Source organism: Chanodichthys erythropterus, chromosome 23 (genome assembly GCF_024489055.1).
Source record: "Chanodichthys erythropterus isolate Z2021 chromosome 23, ASM2448905v1, whole genome shotgun sequence".
NCBI lineage: Eukaryota > Metazoa > Chordata > Actinopteri > Cypriniformes > Xenocyprididae > Chanodichthys > Chanodichthys erythropterus.
The window spans coordinates 19123857-19148608 of record NC_090243.1 but is presented as its reverse complement, the minus strand read 5'-3'; the positions used below and the strand labels follow the sequence as shown (position 1 = coordinate 19148608).

Below are 24752 nucleotides of genomic sequence, written 5' to 3'. Positions count from 1 at the left end.
TATATTTATTTCTTATGATAACAGTAGTTTATAATTTACATACTATACAAATAAATATATTACTACAAGTATATATATATATATATATATATATATATATATATATATATATATATATATATATGTATGTATGTGTATGTGTGTGTATATATATATATATATATATATATATATATATATATATATATATAACTTTATCAGTACTTCACATTGTTTAGTGGGTAAAAATGTGCAATTCTTTATTCACTTGCCGACAATATTTGTGTATTTTGGTGATCATGGTTCTCTCAAATAATCACAATCAGGCAGTAAATTACAAAATAAGGGCTTAAATAAATCATATGCAACAAACTCAACCACAGCAACACAAACCTGTGAGAAGAGCAGAAATCCGTATTCGTCGCAGGGAAGCATGTCGTCCACCAGAACCGTCGTCCACGTTCCATCTTTACAGAGCCGCACCTGATACGCTCCCTCGTGGCATATGGTTCTGGTGATCATCACGCGTTCCACTAATTCGGGCCGCTCCGCTAGCACTGCCAGAGCGCTTAAGAACCTGCCAAATACAGCAGCGCGTGTGTGGTTTGATAAGAGCCACACTTCAACATTTCAATCCAACTGTGAATGAACCACTAAACTGGGGCTGAAATTATTCTGTGCACAACAACACACACCATCAAAACACACCCAAGATAACTGACGCCACTTGCACTAATTAGGTCATGTGACCAATAAAAAAAGTTTAAATGCATAATACATCCAATATTTGTGATTAAACAGTATGCAGTATACACTATATACTACTGAGCTGTATGCAGTACACTAGTTCTCCATTTCAAACACAGCTATAGATGACAGACACCCTTACCAGCAATTTCCCAGAAGGCCTTGCAGAATGTCAGAGGGGCGGGGCGTCCTGAACACAGACCACTTCACGCCACGATCCTTAAAATTATTGCAGTTAATCTCATGAGGGCGGAGCCACTTTTTGATTCGCTGCTGGACGCTGTCATTCTCGGGGAACCCGACCGAACGTGGACCAGGAGGGAAACTGTCATCCACGAAGTTCACCGCGTTCTACAACAAACACACAAGAAGATTGTAAGATATCAATCACACACAAAAAAACTGCATTTGTCATCATTAAATAATATAAAAATAATGTTGATATAATATAATTTTTTTTAAATATTTAAAAAATATATTAATATTTATAATTAAATAAGTATATAAAATAAATGGAATTATAAAATAAATTAATAATAAATTGCAATGTAATATTTTAATAAATATAGTATAAATTAAGTCTTTAATTTTTATTCATTCATTCAATCAATCATTTGTCATCATGAAATAATGTGCATACAATAAAAAATTAATTATTTTAATAAATGTGTAAAATATTATTTTTCTCAAAGTCATGAAGATCTCATTTGCCATTATTAAATACATATATAATATAAATTAAAATGTTAAAATAAGTCATTTTTTATTTTATTTGTCATGATTAAATATTGTGAATATAATAAAAAAACTAACTAAAATTGTATGAAAATGTTTTTAATAAATACGGTGTAAAATAATTATTTTCTTTTATATAGATCTCATTTGCCATCTTCAAATAATATGTATATAATACAAACATACACACTGGAAGCAACTGTGAATTTTATTCAAAGCATCTTAGATTTAGTTTATTATGGTTTCAGCCACTTCAAATAACATCCTGAACCAGTCAAGAACGCCAAGGCACCTTAAAAAGGCTTTGCTGCAACTAATCACTGTCAGTGTGAACATCTGTATAAATTCCACATGTGGTGCATCAGATGAAGAGTGACGAAACAAGTAAAGTTGCAATAAACCAGTCCAGAAGCTTCTGGATCAAAACTGCACCAGTTATTCTGCAGGAACAATAAACCTTCAAGCGTACATCCTCACAGGCAGCAGCTCACGCCGCACCTGATTTTTTTTCCTTGCGGGAAAAACACGTGTATGCCGGAGAAATAGGGGTCATTTTGACTCTGGGGAGCGGTTTAATTGCTGCTGCAACCATTTCTAAAAATACGTCTCCCAGGTTGTGAGCGCAGGCAGCGGCAGATCAGAGGGGATGCTGGGAAAGATGTGTTCAGACATAAAATTGTGGTTAATATAAATGCCAACTTGCGTTTTAGATGTCCGAAATCCCATTTGGAAATAGAGTCTTGGAAATACTACCCGACCAGAAAAAAAACATCAGGTTCTAAACTTAGTTAATGATGCATCATCTTTCATTATGCATCAATTCTGAAGTGAGAACATCTGGGTCAAAGCTGCACATATAACTCAAATTCACATTCATGTTGGTTGATCTGATCACAAGTAAGCAGGCTACAAAGTCCTCAGATCGGATCATTCAGAGCATCTTCAGAGGAGGTCAGGGACGCTTACGGCCACATCACATTTGCAGTGTAAACGTTAATGCAACCTGATGTGCCCTAAAAACAGCGAAGGACCGTGCAACAAAAAAGCAAAAAGATGTGCTTCGTCTTAGCTTGGCCCAGAAAAAAATCTGGGGATTCATGTCATGTTGCATCGACCCTCCTGCCGGAAATATAGTCTGGAAACCAGAGACCCTGGAAAATCTCAGATCACAAGAGCTCACCGGAGAAGCGTTTGAGATGTGGAGTGTCTTGTAGTAGCATCCAAATATGATACTAACAAGTATTTATTGTTTATTAAATGTTGAGATCACAAGCTCTGAAGCTTTGGTTTGTACAATGAGTGTCCTTTAAGAGGGGTTTGACTACACAAGTGTAAAATTATTCTTTAATTTGTTTTTCAAATTCATTTACCATCATTGAATAATATATAGATATAATATAAATTGAATTAAATTTTAAATAGGCTAAAATTTAATATGGTATAAAACAATTCTTTTTTGATTTTTGATTTTTTCAAATTTATGTAGATCTAATTTGTATGGAAGCTTGTTTCCGCAACTAAAAAAAAAAAAAAAAAAAAAAAAAAAAAATTCACAATTTACATCTCACATCTCTACATGAGAAAAAAGTCAAAATTGTGAGATAAAAAGTCAAAATTTCCTTTATTTTATGGTGGAAAAAATTCAAGCTTCCAAAAATTTGCCATCATTAAATATGTATATAATATAAAATTAATTACATTTTTTATATAATATTTTAAATAAATTGTTAAAACAATTCATTTTAATTATTAATTAAATTTTTTTTTAAGTATGCAGCTCTCATCATAAAATACAATGTATATAATATAAAATGTAATATCTTTTAATAAATATGGTGCAAAATATTTATTTTCTAAAATTTATGTACATCTGATTTGTCATTAAATAATATGAATACATAATATTTAATGTATAAAAAATAAAATAAAAATAATAAAAAATATTATATATATATATATATATATATATATATATATTAAATATTATATAAAAAAAAAATTATATATATATATTTTTTTTTTTATTAAATTATTTCTAAATATATGTAGATCTCATTTGTCACCATTAAATAATATGTATATAATATAAAATTAACCAAAACTTTAACCAAAAATTGAGTAAAATAATTGTTTAATTATTTATTTTCAAATTTATGTTGATCTCATTTACCATCATTAAATAATATATAGATATAATATAAATTGAATTAAATTAAATTAAATTTAAATTTTAAATAGGCTAAAATTTTATATGGTATAAAACAATTCTTTATTTTTGATTTTTTCAAATTTATGTAGATCTAATTTGTATGGAAGCTTGTTTCCGCAACAAAAAAAAAATAAAGGTATTTGCGACTTTTTTTCAAACAATTCTGACTTTTTTCACAAGTGTGAGTTATAAAGTCAGAATTGACTTTTTTCCATCATAATAAAATATTATAAACACAATATTGTGAGTTTATATATCGCAATTGTGAGAAAAAAAAATCTAAATTGTGAGATAAAAAGTAAAAATTTCCTTTTTTTAAATTTTATGGTGGAAACCAGCTTCCAAAAATTTGCCATCATTACATATAAAATTAATTACATTTTTTTTAATAATATTTTTAATAAATTGTTAAAACAATTCATTTTAATTAAGTTTTTTTTTTAAGTATTTCTAAATATATGTAGATCTCATTTGTCACCATTAAATAATATGTATATAATATAAAATTAACAAAAATTTTAATGTAATATTTTTAACAAAAATGGAGTAAAATAATTGTTTATATAATTATTTTAATATAATAATTAGTATAATAATAAGTTAAAATAATTATTTATTTATTTTCAAATTTATGTGGATCTCATTTACCATTATTAAATAATATATAATTTACACAAAAACACATGGGAAGTAATTTAATTAATTTAATTCTAAGCATCCAGACATGGTTTATCACAGTTAAGTGACTACAAATAACATTCTTAACCAGGCAAATATATTCAACTTCTAATATGATACATACTAAGTACTTATTATCTGTATATTGTATTAAAGGGAATGTAGTCATAATAAGCTCTGTTTGTTATCATACTGTGGCTCGTCTTTATTTCGATCTTTGGTTTGTAATCACAGTGCTTTTTGTTTGACTACACAAGAGGGAAAATTTGATTTGACTACCAATCTCAAGGCTAAAGTCTAAAAATTAACCAGAGGTTTGCCAAGACACCAATCCATTTCACAAGACATCATCAGAGATATCAATCTGACAGGAAATCTCCTGATTTAATAAGCAAGATCTTTGATGAGCTGTTCAGGCATGTTCAGGCCAAACCTGTATTTATGAGTCCCAGGATTAAGGAAGTTTAAAGACAAAGCTTAGAGCTGTTTTAACTGTGCATAAGCACTTCTGTGTCCATTTCTGAAACATTTATTGAATATGGACAAGGATCAAGAACAAGAAGTTCTTGGTATTTACATTTCAGACGCTACTTAAACGTCCTTTTTGCCTGAACAGAACATCATAGACTGTACAGCTGCTGTTAGCATCTCCTCAAACACAGTCTGACCATTTCACTCTCTAAGAAGATCAGAAATAAATCAATTATTTAGCAGATATGAGGGCGCCACTGGTTTCATAATGCTCTGTGTGTTTTTGATACTGGCTCAGTTTCAAAGATGAAGCTGCGGTTTGATACCAATAAACGTCAGCAGAACAGAGCAGCACGGATGTTTAGATGATGGAGCATTAGTATTTATCGGGTTGTAATATAGAGATATATTACAGTATACTGTAAACGCTACAAATATCTAGAGATGCACCAATGTATCAATCACTGACAGATTATTAAAAACAGATGGTTCATTAACAATTAATTAGATAGATCAAATGTGTTGGATAAGGTGTATATTTGCATACATATTCAGCAAGGACGCATTAAACTGATCAAAAGTAACAGAAAAGTGTTACAAAAGATTTCCATTTCAAATAAACATTGATCTTTTGAACTTTTTAATCATCAAAGGGTCCAAAAAATGTGGAAAATCATTGTACTAATTCATACCCTTGTTTGACCACAGTCTAACTAAATAAAAATAAAGGAATGAATTAGTACAACATGGCCACCATTGACCTAAAATGAGGGAACAAATAAATAAGTTGTCATGTGATGGACTCTGTAGAATATAGTATCGCTGTTAGATATTTAAAATTAGTATCATATATGCCAAAAAAGTATGAATCGGTGCATCTCTAGAAGCCACCATATGTACTTAAAGGATTAGTTCACTTTCAAATAAAAGTTTTCCAGATAATTTACTCACCCCCATGTCATCCAAGATGTCCATGTCTTTCTTTCTTCAGTTAAAAAGAAATGAAGGTTTTTGATAAAAACATTCCAGGATTTTTCTCCTTATAGTGGACTTCAATAATTTGATTATATAAAGCATATACATTTTTTTTTTTTTTTTTTTTAAATGACTAATGGTTTCTCTAGATAAGACTCGTCTGGTATCGTTTAAAGCTCTTTGAAGATGCACTGAAACTGTCATTTTGACCTTTAACCTGTTAAACCCCAGTGAAGTCCACTATATGGAGAAAAATCCTGGAATGTTTTCTTCAAAAACCTTAATTTCTTTTTAACTGAAGAAAGAAAGAAAGACATGAACATCTTGGATGACATGAGGGTGAGTAAATTATCAGGAAAATTTTATTTGAAAGTGAACTAATCCTTTAAAAATACTACACTAATCACAATCCTTTTTTAAATCAATCTGACATTGTCTTACCTCTCTACAGAAGCTGACGATATTTTCCCACAATTCCTTGGCCTCTCCCTCATCCGTGCGTCTGCGGGCCTCCACATGCATGCTCTCCCTACGTTTGAGCGGTTTCCCTGTTTTGCGCAGATTCAGGTACTGTTGCGGGGTGTGACACGCCGCGCAATGCTTCATCCTTCCTTCGTTCAGCAGCGTGCACGCAGGACACGTCCACTGACACGCGCTCTTGTCCTGCGCCGACGGGGACGAGATGGAGGAAGATGAGGCAGAAGTAAAGGCACGCGTGTGGGAGTGCGGTTGTTTCCGAGAACACGACGAGCATCCGGACGGCTCAGAGAAACCGTGCAGTTTGGACGATCCGCAGGCCGTGCAGTGGCCCGTGCCCGTCGGATTGCGCAACGTACATTTGGAACACGCCCAAGAGCTGAAGTCCGGACTGGACGGCGACGCCGGCGTGAAGCGCACCGATTCGCCCAGCACGTCGATGACGTCTCCGCCCGAACCCGGCCGCGACCCTCGACATGAGTCGCACCGGCCGGCGGATGACGAAGGAGGAGCCGTTGGGGCGGAGCATCCGGGGCACTTCCAAGAGGGCGGAGATGTGACTGGAGGGGCGGGGTTGTTAGGCTCCTCCTCCTCCAGCACACTGAGGCGCTTGATTGGGTAATTGTCTGATGGCGGGAGGGGCTTGGATTTGTTAGGCGGGCAGGTTGAGGGTGATGTTGGTGAGGGGGCGGGGTTTGGAGGCCGCCCAGGGGGCGGGACTTCCCTCCGGCTTCGAGGCACGGGATTATTCTGAAGCGAGGACAGGGAAGGGGGCAGAAACGGGACAGGGGGTGGAGACGGGGTTTCAGAAGGAACTTGGGGTGGAGAATCTTCAGTCAGATCAATGAGAAGCGGCATGGATGATCCCGCCGTTTGTGTGGGAAACCCCGCCACTGGTGTACGCACTTCCGGGACCACTAGCGCTTCAGGAGGGATTTTCGGTAAGGAGAGTTTTCTTGGACCTCCACATGCTGAGCATGACAACGCCACCGGAGTGTTTACTAAAGTACAACGAGGACACGCCCACTCCAATGACCCCTCCCCACACATAGACACCTCCCCGTTGGACTCCACGCACCGTGACTCCCCATTGGCTACCTGCGCTTTGGCTTCAGGGCTGGAGGCGGGGTCTACAGGAGTGGGCGGGGGCTGCTTGGGTGGAATGGGTCCGTTGGCTGTAACTGGAGCGGCTCCGCACACAGAACATGAGCCTAATCCATGGTGATTGGTCAGGGTGCAGCGTGGGCAGGACCAGCGAGGTTCCTCAGCACTGCTGAGGCGCAGAATGTGATTCAAATCCGGCTTCTGCCGGGGAGCTTCGCAAATGGAGCAACGCAAGGAACCGCTGGAGTTAAGAAATGTGCAGCGTCCGCATGACCAATCAGAATTCCTCACAACTGCTGCCATCGAACCAGGAGAATGAGAGTGACTAAAAAGAGAAAGAGAGAGAAAAATCTATTAATAAATTAAATTAACACTGGATATGAAATTAAAGTTCTGAGCACAAAATACATACAAAAAAGCGGGCAGAACGGAGATCAAAGCACAAGGAATATGTAGAGAAGAAAACCGTATGGTTTTCAATAGGAGTTCAAGAATATTTGGCCATATAAAATAGGTGAATAAACAAATTTTTAATTGTTAATTATTGGCTTACATTTTTTAGATTTAAGATTTTTTAGGTATACACACACACACATTATTTATATTTGATAATTGATTTGACAGCACTAATATATATTAGTTATAATATTGTAATATATATTAATCACGATTAAGCGCATCTACCATAAAAGTTTGTAAATATGTATGTGTGTGTATGAATGTCTATCCATATGGTGCTGTCAAATCGATCGCATCTGACATAAGTTTGTGTGTATATATATATATATGTGTATGTATATATACAGTATATATATGTGTGTTTAGATCGATATAGATTAGATGTGTATATATTATATACATATACACACACACACACACACACACACACACACACACACACACACACACACACAGACACAGACACAGACACACACACCGCATTCCAAATTATTATGCAAGTGACATATCAGTAAGATTTCTGTACAATAAACATTCAGATTTTAGTTTTTCTAAGAAAATGTTTGTTTGTTTATTTATCCATGTCTTTTTAGATAACTGGTATCAATCTCAGACAAAATAATTTGCCAGATATATGGAAACCCTACTTAGAGGTTGTTCCACATTATTAAGTAAGTCACAGTTTTCATGCAATATGGGGAGGAAGAAAGATCTTTCTGAAGATGCATGAAAGCATGAAATGGTGCAATGTTGTGCAAAAGGCATGAAAACAACTAATATTGTGTTAAAACTGAATGGAGATTATCAAATTATCATAAGATTTGTCAGATGCGATCGATTTGAGATTTTATATATATACACACACACACATACACACATACATACATATATATATATAGACACTGAGTACAGACTAAAGATGAATTAAAGGAGAAAATATCTCAAATATATTAAAAACAGGCAAACATGATATTTGCCAAACATGAACACAACTGTTTTATACACTTTTGGTCTTTGTGTCGGTTCCCTGTAAGCATGCCGAGACATTTGGCCCTGAGTCTCCAAATCCATCGCATACACGCAGTAAGACATTTGTACTGTGAGTCACAGTCATTAGCACTGGTCAAACAGAACTGGCCCTCATCCCACTGCTTATGTGTGTGTGTGTGTGTGTGTGTGTGTGTGTGTGTGTGTGTGTGTGTGTGTGTGTGTGTATTATATGACTCAGTACTGATACTAACTGTCGGCTCATGCTGATAAATAATGCAAAGAATCAAAGCTTGTGTAAGCATCCGAGCATGTGTGTGCAGGACAGACTTGCATTCTGCAGCCTGTACACAAGAACGAGAGCATGGGTGTGTTCTGTGACCTATTAACACTGCTGGGAAAAAGGGAATTATTGGCGGAAAAAGTTCATCGGAGTATGCGATATAATAGCATTCCAACTGCATAATGTTTTTGGCTTTGGGCTGACGAACATCATGTAGGAACAATGCTGATGAGAATCCATTAAAAACAGTCATATTTGAGTCACATAAAGCAATCTGGGACAGATGAAATCTGAGATGAGGAAACACCTTCATTACGCGAACGAGGAAAGGACAAACGAGGTCAAAGAGCCATCAGAATTCATAGAACAATCCATTTCTATGAATTAATATGGACATGTGCACTCAGGCTCGATGTGTCCTATATAGAGGAGGTGATACGGGCGAGCTGTGATACTTTTTCTCCAGATATAATATTTCTCAGCGTAGGTCTATTTCTATATAGACACAAACATTGACGTCTCCGCTACAAAATAGTGATTGTTTTTATATTTGCACCATTATTGACCAGGAAAAGGCATGCAGTTAATCAAACACACAATGCCGGGGCATGTTGTCACAATGGAACCTGCTAATAAACCTGTTACTTTCAGCAAAATGTAAAAAGTAAAAGAGTTAACAAAAAAATTAAAGGTAACACTGAAGTATCAAACTATTATTTTGGCCAGTAACTAATATGGTAATCAATAAATTAAAATGAGCGTGACAACTTGCCCCAACCTCATTTTCATGAAAACATATTTCCAGCAAATAAAAAAAAAAATATGATGGTCCAGGAATTTTAACATTTTGAAAGCAGCATACTAAAGCAAACTGACATATTAACTGTGTGTGTATCTGAGGTAGAGAGAGTCACAGGGAGAGTTTATTCTGAATTCTGATTGGTTGAGGTGATAGGAGCTTGTTGCTATGGGAATAAATCCTCAGTAAAGCCTCAGAGAGCAGCAACTCACTTTCTACCACTGATAAAACACTCAGGAAACATCCTGATAATGATCAAACACACACACACACACACACACACTAGAGGCGTTCAGCTGGATTCATGGTGTACTTGTCACACTGGGACACTCTACAGCATTTATGTCTCAAAGGTCATGACAAAGGTGATGTGTGTTGTTTTTTGATGTTACACAACTTCACCTCAGATAAACTTTATGATGAGAATTAGATGGAAATGTGACACCTATTATTCTGGCTTTTTTTTTTAAATGACTAAAATTGGAAAATAAATAAATAAATAAAAACAAGTATAAAATGATTAGACCCAGAAGAAATGTAAATTTTTGTGCTAAAATTCAGAAAAAAAAAAATAAATCTGTGTGTGTGTGTCATTGATGAATAAGGTTTTTAATAGTGTAAAAAAACATAAATGGAGATATAATTCATTTTGAAGTTTTATGAAATTATGTGGTTTTTATAATCAATTAACACTGTTTTTGTCATTTTTTACAAGATGGATAAAATGTGTCACCAAAAATGTAATTCGGTTTAACCAAAATTTCGGTTTTACCGAATGATGATATTTTCAAACAATGCTAACAGGCTGATATCTAGCAAAGGGACAATTAAACATTTTATTTTTAGTACAAGTTTTTAAAATATTACAACATTTTCCATATTTTATAGCGGTTGTACCAAAAGACCAGATGTTTCGGGACATGTGTATGATCAAGTGAAAACATGAATTTTACAAATAGTTAAGAGAGAGTTAGTTACTTTGCTTCACGATCATGTGGGCCTTTGCAGGTGTCTGAATGATGTCACATGAAATTCTTTTTTCCGTACATTCTCATAACAAAGCAACGGCTTCTACACATAATTCTAATTCCATTTTGCACTATGTTGATATATGATGTTATAAAATCATACCAGAATAAAAAAATATATTCATTTATTACATTTTAAATCACAAATGAAATGGCTGTATTGGTCTTTGGACGGTTAAACCGAATGACCTTTTGACACTTCAAAATCTTTAAAATACCTTTATATGAAGCAAAATATAATTAAAACCTTTTGGATTCAATCTAGTTGTACTACCTTACATACTTTGGATGTCATATCTTTGTTTTTTATTATTATTAAGGCCTTTGGACAAAAAAACAAACAAAAAAATGACCGTCATGTCATTGACCCATATATACACATAAACTAGTCAACCTCACTAATCCACTAGCTGGATGTTGGGGACTAGACTTGAGGGCCATCATGACCCCATATGTTTAAAAAAAAAAACATAAAAGTATAACATTAAATATGTACAGTGCAAATATGAGTCTGAAGAGGCTCGCAATTTGACGCTGGTGGAAACACATTACATAAAGTGCTTGTGAAGCTGCCTGGATTCTGTTAACACAAGAAATCCTTTAGAAAATAACACAAGGACATGTTGAGTCCTTGCACTGCTCAATCCTTATAAAAATAATATGACGGAATTGTTTTAGCAGTAAGAATAATTCATACACGCCTCGTCCTGAGCCATGTGACTGCAGCTGAGAGCTTGTTACTTCTGAAAGGCTCTTGTTTGAGCTCACTGAGTCTGTTCTTTGGAAGTGTCAGTTGTTAAAAAGGTCGGTGACAGACGTTTGTTTTACTCCTAGAACTTTTGGAAATGAACAGCCGCTTTCAGCAGATGGTGCTGCAGAAAAAAAAAAGACATATCTCCAAGCCTGGCAGCCGAACCGCTGTTTTCTTTAACCCGGTTAAATATTATACACTAGCATTTTAGTTTTTTTTCCCCTCTTAGGTTCACTTAACATGATAGCCATGGTTTATTTATTTTTTTTCACAATTTTTATATTTTATGACCATTTTCCACCCTATTTCTGAGTCTTTAAATAGGCTGTTTCGCTATTGTACATTGAGATCAACTAATTGTAACCCAAGTGATTTACACAAAAAGCAATCAAAGTGCTGACACAGAATTAAACTTCTGTCATCTAATGACTTTCTTCTGTTTGTGAAGCATAAAATCATTTTAAGCGGAATCACCTGACTCTTTGGTATAAAAAAATAAATAATGTTGAACACTGTCAAGCTTCAAAAATGACATAAAAGCACCATAAATTATGAAAGAAATAACATATGACTATATTAAGTCTCCTGAAAGCATTCAAAAGCTTTGTATGAGGAACATACCTAAATTTAAGTCATTTTAATCTATAATAAAACTTCTCCTCTGTCTTAGCTCTTAAATATCGTTCAATTCAAGATGTTCATAACAAGACCACTGATGTTTTGATGATGACAAACCTTGCAAAATACGTCTTGAGGAACTTAATTTGATTATAAATGATAATTTTGCAGCTCATTAGCCCTCCTGTATGTAAAAGAGCAGCATGAACGATCTACTAAACATCTTCTTTAAGAAAATCTCACACCACTGTTAGAACATGAGAGTGAATAAATGATCATTTTTGTGTGAACTCTCTCTTTAATGAACATTAGCACCTCAATGGCTCATTATTTAAAGAGCAAGACGTACGCTGATGATTCAGCTCCATCAAATCTGCCTCAGCATGTGATGCAAACATCTATGTAACAGAGAAGAACGTCAAAGATCTGTGTTATCAACACACACACACGAAGCCTCACAGGTTCACGGGTGCCCCTGGCAAACAGTGGTAAAGGGAAAATCCTCTAGTAAAAAGATGCCTTCAGTGCCATCTGCTAAGTCCAGACCATCTGCTTATCAAACACACACACATTCAGAATCTGTCCAAGATGTTTCAGTTAAACACTGTATTGACACAAACACACTCCATTAAACATGATCCTACTGCACTACATACACTGCTGTTCAAAAGTTTGGGGTTTGGAAGATTTTTTAAAAATGTTTTTGAAAGAGTCTCTTCTGCTCACCAAGGCTGCATTTATTTGATCAAAAATACAGTAAAAACTGTGAAATATTATTACAATTTCAATTAACTGTTTTCTAATTGATTATATTGTAAAATGTAATTTATTCCTGTGATCAAAGCTGAATTTTCAGTCTTCAGTGTCACATGATCCTTCAGAAATCATTCTAATATGATGATCTGCTGCTCAAGAAACATTTCTGATCATTATCAGTGTTGAAAACGGTTGTGTTGCTTCATATTTCTGTGGAATTCATCAAACTTTTTTTTTTTTTAAAGGATTAGTTCACTTCATTAAAATTTCCTGATAACTTACTCGCCCCCATGTTATTGAAGATGTTTATGTCTTTCTTTCTTCAATCGAAAAGAAATTATGTTTTTTGAGGAAAACATTCCAGGATTATAGTGGACTTCCACCTATGTCACGCATGACCTTTCCAACATGATTACGTAATGCGTGGCACATCGCAGATTTGTGGTTAAAAAGGATATAAATTTACATTTTGTTTTTTAGAAAATGACCGATTGCTTTGCTAGATAAGACTCTTATTCCTCATCTGGGATCATGTAGAGCTCTTTGAAGCTGCACTGAAACTGACATTTTGACCTTCAACCTGTTGAACCCCAGTGAAGTCCACTATATGGAGAAAAATCCTGGAATGTTTTCTTCAAAAACCTTAATTTCTTTCCGACTGAAGAAAGAAAGACATGAACATCTTGGATGACATGATGGGGGTGAGTAAATTATCAGGAAAACTTTAATTCTGAAGTGAACTTCCTTTATATTCAGAATTCCTTGATGAATAATAATAATAAAAAAAAAGCTCAAACAGCATTTATTTGAAATATAAATATTTTGTACCATTCTAAATGTCTTTACTGTCACTTCTGATCAATTTAATGCATCCTTGCTGAATAAAAAAAGTCTTTATAACAACCAAACAAACCAAACCTTTAAAAATGGTAGTTTAAAATACACCAACAACCCAGAATGCAGAAGCAACACCTCAATCCTAATTTAACTTGAAATAGCATTTCCAAATGAAATACAGGGTGGGAATGTTAATCAGGAATTGATTGGACGGTATAAAGTGGGGAAACATTTTCATCAGAATAGCGTGCACATATAAAATGTTTGCAAAAATGCACTCAAAAAACTAAATTTAAGATTTTTATATATTTGAATTGCATATAAAATTTCCACAGTTTTAACATAAATGTAATAAACTTAATGTCATCCATACTTGTTGGTAAAACAACAACAACAACAACAACAAAAAAAAAACAGGTCAGATTTCTGCATTAAAAAAAAAAAAAAAAAAAAAGTTTACCATCTATTTGATTTTATTTAAATAATCAAATTTTCAAAATGCATTTATATATTTTTTAAACGTTTATGTTAAATCTGTGTAATCCAAATGAATGGAAATTTTATATGCAATTCAAATACATAAATCTTAAATGTAGGTCTAAATATTTATTGTTAAGTGTGTATTGGTAAACTAAACAGTCATGTTGACCTGAAATCACCTGATGAGGTGAAGCTGGCGCATGCATGCGTTTACCTGCGTTCTCTGTGTGGGATAGGCTGCTGCTGCTGCTGTTGGCGTGTGATGAAAGTGGTTCCCCACACCGGGCTGCTGTGGCTGGTCCTGAGCCAGCCCATCGGAGCGGCCGCGGGGAACGGAGCCGTACCGAACCCGTGATCTGATTCTCTGTCCGTGGTTAGAGACGACGCAGAACTCCCCATTGCCACGACAACAAACGACTTCTAAACACACACACTGCGTCCCTCTGTTTGTCTTTCACACACATAAATACACACAAACGCAAAAAGTTCTGAATCTCAGTTTGGTGGGTCAGACATCTCCTCTAGTCAGCCAGAGATCAACACCAGGATGTGTGGTCTGTGATTGACAGTGCTCACGCATGCATGCGTGTCTGCTGGCTAAAAATGTTCACGAGATCCACGGGTGGCGTTTCCCAAAGGTCTGCGAGGGCCACGGGGCCCTTCAGCTCAACGAGCCCGGTCTCTCTAATCCTCAGGTGACGTTTAACCTGCCGTAACCTCGCCTGAGAGGAAGGACGACACTTCAGGGATGGCAGTACAATACATTACTGAAGGACTAGAGACAAAAACACGGCGTTTACAGCTTTAAAAGAGGAACTTCGATGCAGCGAGAAAGTTTCCAGTCTCGTCCCGTCTTGTTTTTCTATGCGACTGGTTGAGTCACGGCGCAGTCCCTCTAATCATGTTCACTGCCTGTCTCTCTCTCTCTGTCTGTGGCTCATCTTTCCGCAGCTGTCACAGGGATTACGATGCGTCACATTTCATCCAGCCTGCAGAAGCAAATATTCCTTTCATCGCAAACAAACATCAGCGTCCAGAGAACAAGCATATGATTCTGTGTGTATCTATGCATGCGAATAAGTGCATGTATGTGTTTAATGTGCATGCAGTTCATCTGCGAAACATGCAAGGGCCATTTTTACAAACACTATACAGTACAACCTATTAAAAATGGACTTATAACGACATTTGAAGAGTAAAAAAAACACCTTAAACAGGCCAAATGTTTAAATAAAGATATTTTTTAAAAAAAGGTAGTCTGGCTGATACAGATAACCAATATTATTTTATGGCCAATATGACTGATATAATGACTTTTGCATGCTTAAAAAATATTTTTGCATTTTATATTTACATTCAGGCACTGAAACTCTGTTTTAAATGTTCAGCAGAAATTATTTTAGAATTTTAGCATATAATTCTGTGTGCATCTAATCCAATACGATATGCATCATATATTAAAATACTAATTAAAAATAACAATAATAATAATTAAAAATCTGCCAACTTAGCCACCAATATATTGTGCATCTCTAGTAAGAGTATGATTACAGCATAGAAAATATAATCAGCCAGATATAAAACAACATAACATATACGCAACCGCGCATGCATGCAATCGTGTGTGTGTGTGTGTGCAATATAAGTATCAGTGTGTGCGCATGCATGTGTGTCTTCAGCAGCAGTGGATTCAGATGACATATAGAGGTTTGCGTGTGTGGTTCTGACCCAGCGGAGGCCCTCAGCGGGTCAGACTGCAGGTGCTGCAGTGAATGTCCTCCTGCCTGTGCAGATCCAGCTGCTCCTCTCATCTAAAGCTCATGCAGATGTTTATAACGTGACAGCGTTGGCTGTGAAGGTTCTCATCTGTCTCTCCAGGCACCGGAGTATCAAGTTTGACACTCAGATCGTGACTATGAATATTTAACGGCGCAGAGAGGCTCGGGTGAGGAGGTGCAGTGGTCTCGGGCCCGGTGAGGGCAGGAGCGCTCCGGTTCCGCCGGTCCGACGTGGGTCTTAACTGCGGTCCAGCAACGAAAGCATCCGGATGGATGATATAGACAAATCCCTGCTGCTAAAACGCTCCCGTCCGGATATGAGGTTCGGTCCTGTGCGGTTCCGTGAGCCACTTCGGTCACTCATGATTCGGCTGGAGCGGAGGATGATGATGATGCTGCTGCTGCCGCGCGCCGCATAAACACACACAGCCAGCAGCCAAACTGCAGCGGTGCTTTCATGCATCTCCGCGCGGGACTCATGATGACAGCATGCATGTGTCTAAAGCGCAGTTGCATATGATGCGGTTATTTATTTGATTCGGTTCTTAATTCAGCCTGTTTCTCTCCAGCACGCGCAGATGCGCGAGGATTACGGCGAGTCAGCAACGCGCATGCGCAGATTCAACGCACAGGCTCTGCTAAAGGATTCAGAATCTCTCGTGTTTGTTTATATATATATATATATATATATATATATATATATATATATATATATATATATAAATAAATAAGCGGGTGAAAGCCTGCCAAGAATATTTCTGGGTCGTATTTCACCTCAAAATCAAAAGAAGAAATATCAACTAAAATAAACTATTTCTAAATTATGATAATATTTTTGGACAATTAAAAATAATTTCCAGCCAAAACGTTTTGAGAAGTGAATAGAAAAAAAAATGAAAGGGTGACTGTATGTTGCTTCAATGGGTTTTATGAGCCGTGATGTCAACATAAGTGGATGTGGAGGTCAGTTGTTTGTCTTTTGTTAGCGTGTGACGAAAAAGTTGATTTTTTTTTTCCTATATTTTCAGAGATATAAAAATTTCAGATCAGTGCATTATGAAATGAAAGAAGATAAATGCTAACTGAGGTGTAATATGTACAAAATGTGGGAAATTACAAGAAAATGTCAATCTTAAAGGGGTCCTTGATTATGATTTCAGTTTTTTAACTTTAGTTAGTGTGTAATGTTGCTGTTTGAGCATAAACAACATCTGCAAAGTAAAAAGTTATTTTGGTTTAAAGACCTCGCTGTTTAAGGACTACAACAAACGGCTGGTAGGGACTACATGAGCTTCTTCATGGGTAGATGACATCACAAACCCTAAAATTTACATAAACCTCGCCCCCGAGAACACACAACAAAGGGGGCGGGGCCATGTTGGGCTGCTTTAGAGAAGAGGAAGAGTTGTTGTAGTAGAGTGTTGTTATGTCATCATTTTACGCCAAACGAGGGTCAATTCAACGCTGGATTTGTACAAAAGATGAACATGACGGCACATTCCAGTGGATGAGTTGAATCAGCTCCACAGCAACTACATCAATTTATCCACTAACCATTCAGAAACGTCTAAAAGTTGTAACTTCTTCCTGAGTCTCTCCATCAGTGTCGACTCCGGTTTGAACAATGTAAGGCTGAACACCGTTACTGACAATCCTCATTTTGGCTGCGTGAGATTCTCCAGCTTTGTTGTTGTTGAGCTGTTAAAGCTCCGCCCTCTTCTGGAAAGGGGGCGGGAGCAGCAGCTCATTTGCATTTAAAGGGACACACGCAAAAATGGTGTGTTTTTGCTCACACCCAAATAGGAGCAAATTTATCAAGCTATAATAAATGATCTGTGGAGTATTTTGAGCTGAAACTTCACAGACACATTCTGGAGACAGGAGAGACTTATATTACATCTTGTGAGAGGGGTTTCCTTTAAATGTTCCAGTTATTGTAACCGGCTATTTAGATGCATTAATACTAAATATTTCTAACGCAAACTTCAAAAAAGAAAAAAGAAAGTCCCAAAAACACTCAGAAACTTGGGCTGTGACCAGTCACATAAGAATTCATGCATTCAGCACTGCTTTAATCATAGCAATATCATCACGGTGAAAGAGCAGTAGGCCAACGAATGCGTGATCAGACAGTTTGTTGGTCCAGCAGGCGTGTTCAATTCATGCGAGTTCCACGGAAATTATGTTCTTACACTTTCGCAATACTTTAGCTCACGAAACCGGTCTGACAAGATCTTATGTACGCAAACACACACACTACAGATTCTTGTGGGGTGAGAGAGCCGATGTGTGAATCCACTTACTGAAACCGCAACAGACTTCTTTATGGCCTGTGTTATGCACACATATTTAAATAAGACATGTGACACTGACAACTGCAGATTCATGAGAAAATGAGTCACTGTATAGAAACACACACACACACCTTTACTTAACATCTCAATGGGCTCATACCATAAACTTCTGATGTAAAGCTGTACTTACACTCAACATTTAAAAGATGTTTTATATAGTTCAAAAATATTATTTGAGCACAAACGCAAGTATAGTTAATAAACCCAACACACACACACACACAGTAACACCTGTTACACTGTATATTCAGAGCCAACTGAACCATGAGACAGACAGATTGCTGGTTTCAGACAGACAGACTGAAACTGCACTTCAATAGTCTTACTAATAAATAATCGACCATGAATTGATAGAAGAAAACAGAACTGAGGACTGCAGAGAGTGAAAGACTTTCAGTTTGAAGACTTTTTCTATTATTCAAGATGAGTTATTCATATAAGAAATTCCTCACACACATTAAATTCAGCTTTAGTTTGATGCTTTCACACACCACTGGTTAAAATAACAAAATTTCAGCTGTTAAAGGAAAATTTCCGCATCTCAGAATTCACTTCCTACTTCAGATGCATCAATAAACCACCTCCAAAGCAGAGCCTAAACCAGCACTTAAACTGTCCAAACCACAGCTTACACTATTACGAAACCAGCGTTCGAATTTAGAACGAACAGTTCTTTCAATGACAGAATGTTACATTGTATCACTTCGCCAAGGAAGTTGGACAGAAACGATACAATGTAACATTTGATTTGACTGTCGCTCGAGCACTTAAAGAGACAGAATCATACCGAACAGAAACACATTTACATCAAATAACCTACAGCTTGACACGTGATGTTTGTTATGATCTATTTAATCTGTGTTTAAAAAAGTGATCTTACTCGTGGGAAGCACAGGCAGACCTTTGGATGGATCGATCTGATCTTCTTTTCCTTGATTTGCCCGTTTAACTTTCGCTTCTTTGGTCCGGAATGAGAAATTTATTCCCCAAAACCGTCATAAATACGCGTCTTCACTCTCCACGAGCTCCTTTTTTCCGCCGATCCATGCTCGTTTGTGGATAGGTCGGTGTGTGTGATCTGGCGGGTTTGATCTACTGCATTAATCTCGCAGGGTTCCTCATGCTCTGTGGTAATAATCACAAGAAACAGATCGCTGCGCATTTGTCGTAAATCCGCACTCGTTTACCGCGCTGAGCTGGTCAGATAGCGTAACTCCTGTTCAGAATACGGATTTCTGAAACTAGTTTCCCAAAATGCCTTGTGTGTATTGGAGAGAGAGGTAAATTCTTATTGGACCGCAAATGTCGTCGACCAGTAACTGTTTCCAAGGAGACGCACAGGGTTATTCCTACAGGGGGCGCTCGGCGGCCCAGATACCTGAACTCCTCATTGAGCAGCATTCAAATTCAAGTTTTCTTTTATTTATTAAAAATATTTGTTTGATAAAATCTGTGAATTTTTAAATCTACCAATTTCAAAAATAATCATATCTGAAATCCGCCAAAACAGTGTCTACAAAAAAAAACTATTTTAAATCCTCATTGAGCCAATACAATCAACTGATTAGCGCAAAGAAAAGTAACAGATGTCACGTGACAACGCCTTCTACTTCATCAGCGTCCTCTCGTCCTTTTTTTTAATTCAAAGAACAATAACATACAGTATGTCACGAAACAATATCAAAAGGAAGAAGAGAAAAAAAGAAAAAAAGGAAAAGAACAAATTACAACAAATACAACGTTTGAAGGCTGCATACGTCATAGAGGCGGTCTTATTTAAGAAAAGTAACCGTTAGATTTCAACGGTTACTTTTATTTCAAGTTACTTAACTTGAAATAAACGGTTAGTTTTATTTCAAGAAATTACAGTATTTTACACCTCATGAGGAATAACAGTAAATTTTATTATGGTTAATTTCCTTAAATAAGACATCCTTGATGACGTATGCAGCCTTCAAATGCGACCTCCGGAGGACGCAGCTTCGGAAATGAAACACATAAACGACAGTAAGATATTTTAATTGTCTTTGAATTTTAAGTAAACAGTGAAATAATATTTAAAGCCATCTTACCTGAACTTCCGAATTAAGTCGGTTTCCTCAACAATTCGCGCCAAAAGCGAAACTGAGCCTGAGGTAATTTACAAAAAGGAAACTTTAAAAAAAAGTCTACTTTATTCTCACCCTAAATGTGATGTGCCCATTTTGAGGAAACATTTACTGTGAAATGCTGTAGCACAGCTCTGTATTATATTACCAATGACTATTTGTAAATACTAGTTTCACAATAATAATAAGCAAAGCAGTGACTTGAGGCGCCACGTGACGTCACCGTCGACCGTTATGACTGCGGTTACGCCCACTGAGTGGCACACTCACTTTTCAGCATGAATGCCGCGAAAAACACACAAAACACATCCAAAACGGGAAAGAGCTTTGTGATTGACTGTACAAATAGCTTTGACACAAAATCTGAGGTATATTTTTACAGACTGCTGAAAGCTACAGGAAAAAGCAAATGGATCACTGCAATTCACAGAAACAGCTCGACTCCAGCAGAGAAACATGTTTTGCAGTTTTTGTGTCAAAATGTCTTTGTGTCTCAAAATATATTGTGTTGACAACTCATCAATTTAATATTTACCATCTTATATTCTGCATAATTAGGTGTTTTTAAATAAACACTGACAAAAACTATACAAGTTTTAGGGCTGGACGATATGAGGATATATATAACATTGATATAAGCGATTTAGACCTACCTATATTGTATTTATATAAAGCGTTCACAGGCAGATTTGCTTTATGTGTTTCCCCGGCGTCGAAATCAGGCACATTTAACCCTCTACCGCATAGTGTTGCCATATGGCAACATACTCTTTGTGTTCATTTCCTTGCCACTGTCAATTTGCCATTCTCGTTTTTTTGGTAAGAGAAGACCTTGGTTTAGCCAATGATGTGCTTTGGTTAAGTCACATGACATGCAACTTTTTTCTGTGGCGCGATTTCTGACAGACTTTTTTTTTTTTTTTCGATTTCTGACAGAATGCCGTCTCTTGTCGCTAGTTGCTGAAAGCAAACTAAAACGTCAGTAACAAACTAGGACCCGCCCATGTCATATTCACAAAAAAACTTAACATCATCTCAGGTAAGTTATGATGACATATTCACCGCTCAAAAAAAGTTTTTATGAAATTAGTTTTTGGTAAATTGAAAAATGTCTGTGTTGCCATATGGCAACACTGCGCAATAATGGAATGACTTTATTATAATAGGTTAGATAGCTACGTAGCAAAGGCCAGCTGCAGTCTGTTAAGCTGTAACAATAACAACATTAATGCTAGTGATATAATGTTGATTAGTCGTATGTTAAAGGCATACATGGCATTTGTATTATGGATTAAATCAACATCAGAGATCTGCCACCACAGCCAGTACTGGCCCAGATCTACCACTGTCCTACCATGGTGTCTCAAAAAGGCAGGTGCAAGTGGATGTAAGTGTATTGTTATGGTGAAGTGCACCAAATGTGATGTGTACATGTGTCTCAGCTCTGAAAAAAAATGCTTTTTGAAGTTTCATACAGATAAAAGGTGAAGTTTGAAGGATTATGGGGGTTCATGTTCATAACCTTCCTCTCATAAGATTGCGTAATGTTGAATTTTCATGAACTTCAATGTTTTTGGTTTTATGTCAATGTTTTGTGATACATGATGAACAGTATTATATTTGTTTTTAACTCTACATTTGCAATTTAAATAATATTCACAAAAAACGTAATGAAATTCAAAGAATATAAAGCATTATTCAGCATATGGAATAAATAAAAGCACAAGATGTTGGAAAATAAGTATAAGGTGTTGTTTATATTTACTGCTAAAGCTTATAATAGCACCAATTGATTCAATACAAACAACATTTCAGAGAAAAAATATTAACTATATACACTTCAAGTTAAGCCATTCTAAGAAAAGAAAGTCTTTTTCTATTTTTTTTTTATAGATTTATCATAATGCGTGTGGCAGAGGGTTACATTTCAGGAAACACGACTCCTGGCTGCATGTCAGCATCCAAGGATTTTTTTTTTTTGACATGTAATAAGGAACACTTTCGAGCCCAACCTTTTTAGTGTAATCGTTTGTTTTACTCGCGTTTTCTCAGTTTCTTCTATTAAATCCAGTCATGCAGCAGCTTCTTTTGCCACTCAGTCCAGCTGAGGGAGCGCGTTCTGGCGGGAAAGTGACGTCTATGCATACCCTCTATTGTTTGGATGGTGAATTGCGACATCTAGCGGAAAAATGACAGTACTGCTGGACAGCAATATCAGACGTTCCAAGTTCCCCATCTAGTGGTTTAAAGTGGAAGTTCTGAGAAAAGTATGTTCTTTTTTCTAATATTTGTGGTTTCAAGCTGTTCTTATTAGAGCAAGCATTGAGTTTTGCATATAATAAACATAAGTTATGGTTTATTTGCATGTGGAAAGAGAACAACAACAAAAAACATACTTAAATATATTGTTTAGAGAAAGCTCTAAATGAATGTTATTATATTATAATTATATATTTTATCTTAGCATTTATCAGACAGAGAATAAATAATAAAGTCATAGAATAATAACAGAAGTCAGATCCATTTGGGGCAGTGATCCTCCATTTGAGAGCTCTGGTAGCAGGACTTTGTACTAATCCAGATCTTGGTGGCGTGGGAAAAAAAAGAAAATCCTACAACCTTCATAGTTTCAATGGCATTTCTCATGTATCCATAATCACAATCAAATTTCTTTTCAGTCTGTTGCTATAGCAGCATGTGAACTGATTTAATCCTGGTAATTCCGTGTCACCCGGTTCATTTGAACTTGTATGGAATATCACATGTGCCAGGATATATTACATATCCCAGGATTTCTCTAGTTTGGGTTTGTCCCCCCAGAATTATTCATTTAAAACAATCATTAGTTGAAAATTTTAAAATCTAGAAAAGTCTGTTTTGCACCTAAAACATTTAATGCAAAAACTTTGTAAAAGGTTACCATAGTGTTGAAATGTCCATGTTAATTCACCCATGAAAGTCATATTATCAATTATAATTTCTACATTTTGTGTGTGTGTGTGTATATATATATATATATATATATATATATATATATATATATATATATATATATATTTTTTTTTTTTTTTTTTTTTTTTTAACAAATAATCACTACTGCTTACCATCATGCCAAATAGTTTAGATAATGTTTTACATAAAACTTTATAGGCCTGTTTCTGATTAAATAGGGTGAAATCAGGGTGATTAGGACACTTTTGCCATTGAAATGGAAAAAGTGTCCCAATCAACCTGAATTCACCCTATTTATGTAGGATATGTAAAAATGTATTTATTTACCTATTTATTTATATTATATCCAGGACAAGTAACTTAAAAAAACGTTTCATTTTTCAAGAATTAATCCAGTCAAAAGTGCACTTAATTGAATAATTAGCCATATTGGCCATAATCAAAATAACCTGTCATCAAATTATAATAATTAAAACCCCTCCCTATTTTAGATGACCGTGTTCTCTAACTTGTTTGAACGTGTCACATCGAATTAAAATGAACAAGACATGACAAAAATCTAATTTTACTCTCGGAAAGATGCATGAATGAGACACACACACGGTTAGGGAAGTTTTAAAAACCACAGAAATAGAATAAGCGGCTAGAACGGAAGTCAGCATGACAATGAGAGGCATCGTGGGCGGGGCTTAATGGACCGGGTTTGTTTGTATTGGTCAGATACGATCGGTCTAATAAATATTAATTCTCTTTGTGTATTTTCTATTTAATTCAAGTCTATTAAAGCTGTTATTTTCTATTTTTGTTGATACAATAACACATACATTCTAATACCTACAGAATATATTAAACATTGCAGAATATAATGAACATTTAATATTAATACACAAGTAAAAGTACATTTAAGAAGCATATCTAATTTGTATTTATAAAATAAAATAATGTATTTTAATATAAAAGTGTATTTATGAAGAAGCGAGGCTGCAGCATTGTCACGTGGTACCTGTTACTTTTCTCAGCGCGGGACAGAATCAACTAGATTTGTTTTGAATTTCTTCATAGAAATTACAGCATAAGATATTCATTTATGTGATTTATATGAATCTTTGGAATAATAACACTTAAACGATTATACTTTGCAGTGTGTAAATCTGTCAATATGGCAAAAAACATCTCGAAATCTCCCT

General features: G+C 35.8%; 1 protein-coding gene across 2 annotated transcripts in view; it reads right to left on the bottom strand.

Moving 5' to 3' along the window:
• capn15 (calpain 15) overlaps window positions 1–19611 on the bottom strand; it is a 31055-nt gene extending 11444 nt beyond the window's left edge. The window contains exons 1-5 of one of the 2 annotated variants that reach the window (XM_067377449.1): window positions 19386–19611; window positions 14588–15362; window positions 6236–7700; window positions 869–1077; window positions 373–556 (exon numbers count right to left, since the gene is read on the bottom strand). In XM_067377449.1, coding sequence (XP_067233550.1) covers window positions 373–556; window positions 869–1077; window positions 6236–7700; window positions 14588–14772 — 2043 coding nt within the window. In that variant the 5' untranslated portion in view covers window positions 14773–15362; window positions 19386–19611. The remainder of the gene's footprint in view (window positions 1–372; window positions 557–868; window positions 1078–6235; window positions 7701–14587; window positions 15363–19385) is intronic. The other variant, XM_067377450.1, reaches the window with a different exon arrangement.
• Window positions 19612–24752: the final 5141 nt, after the last annotated feature.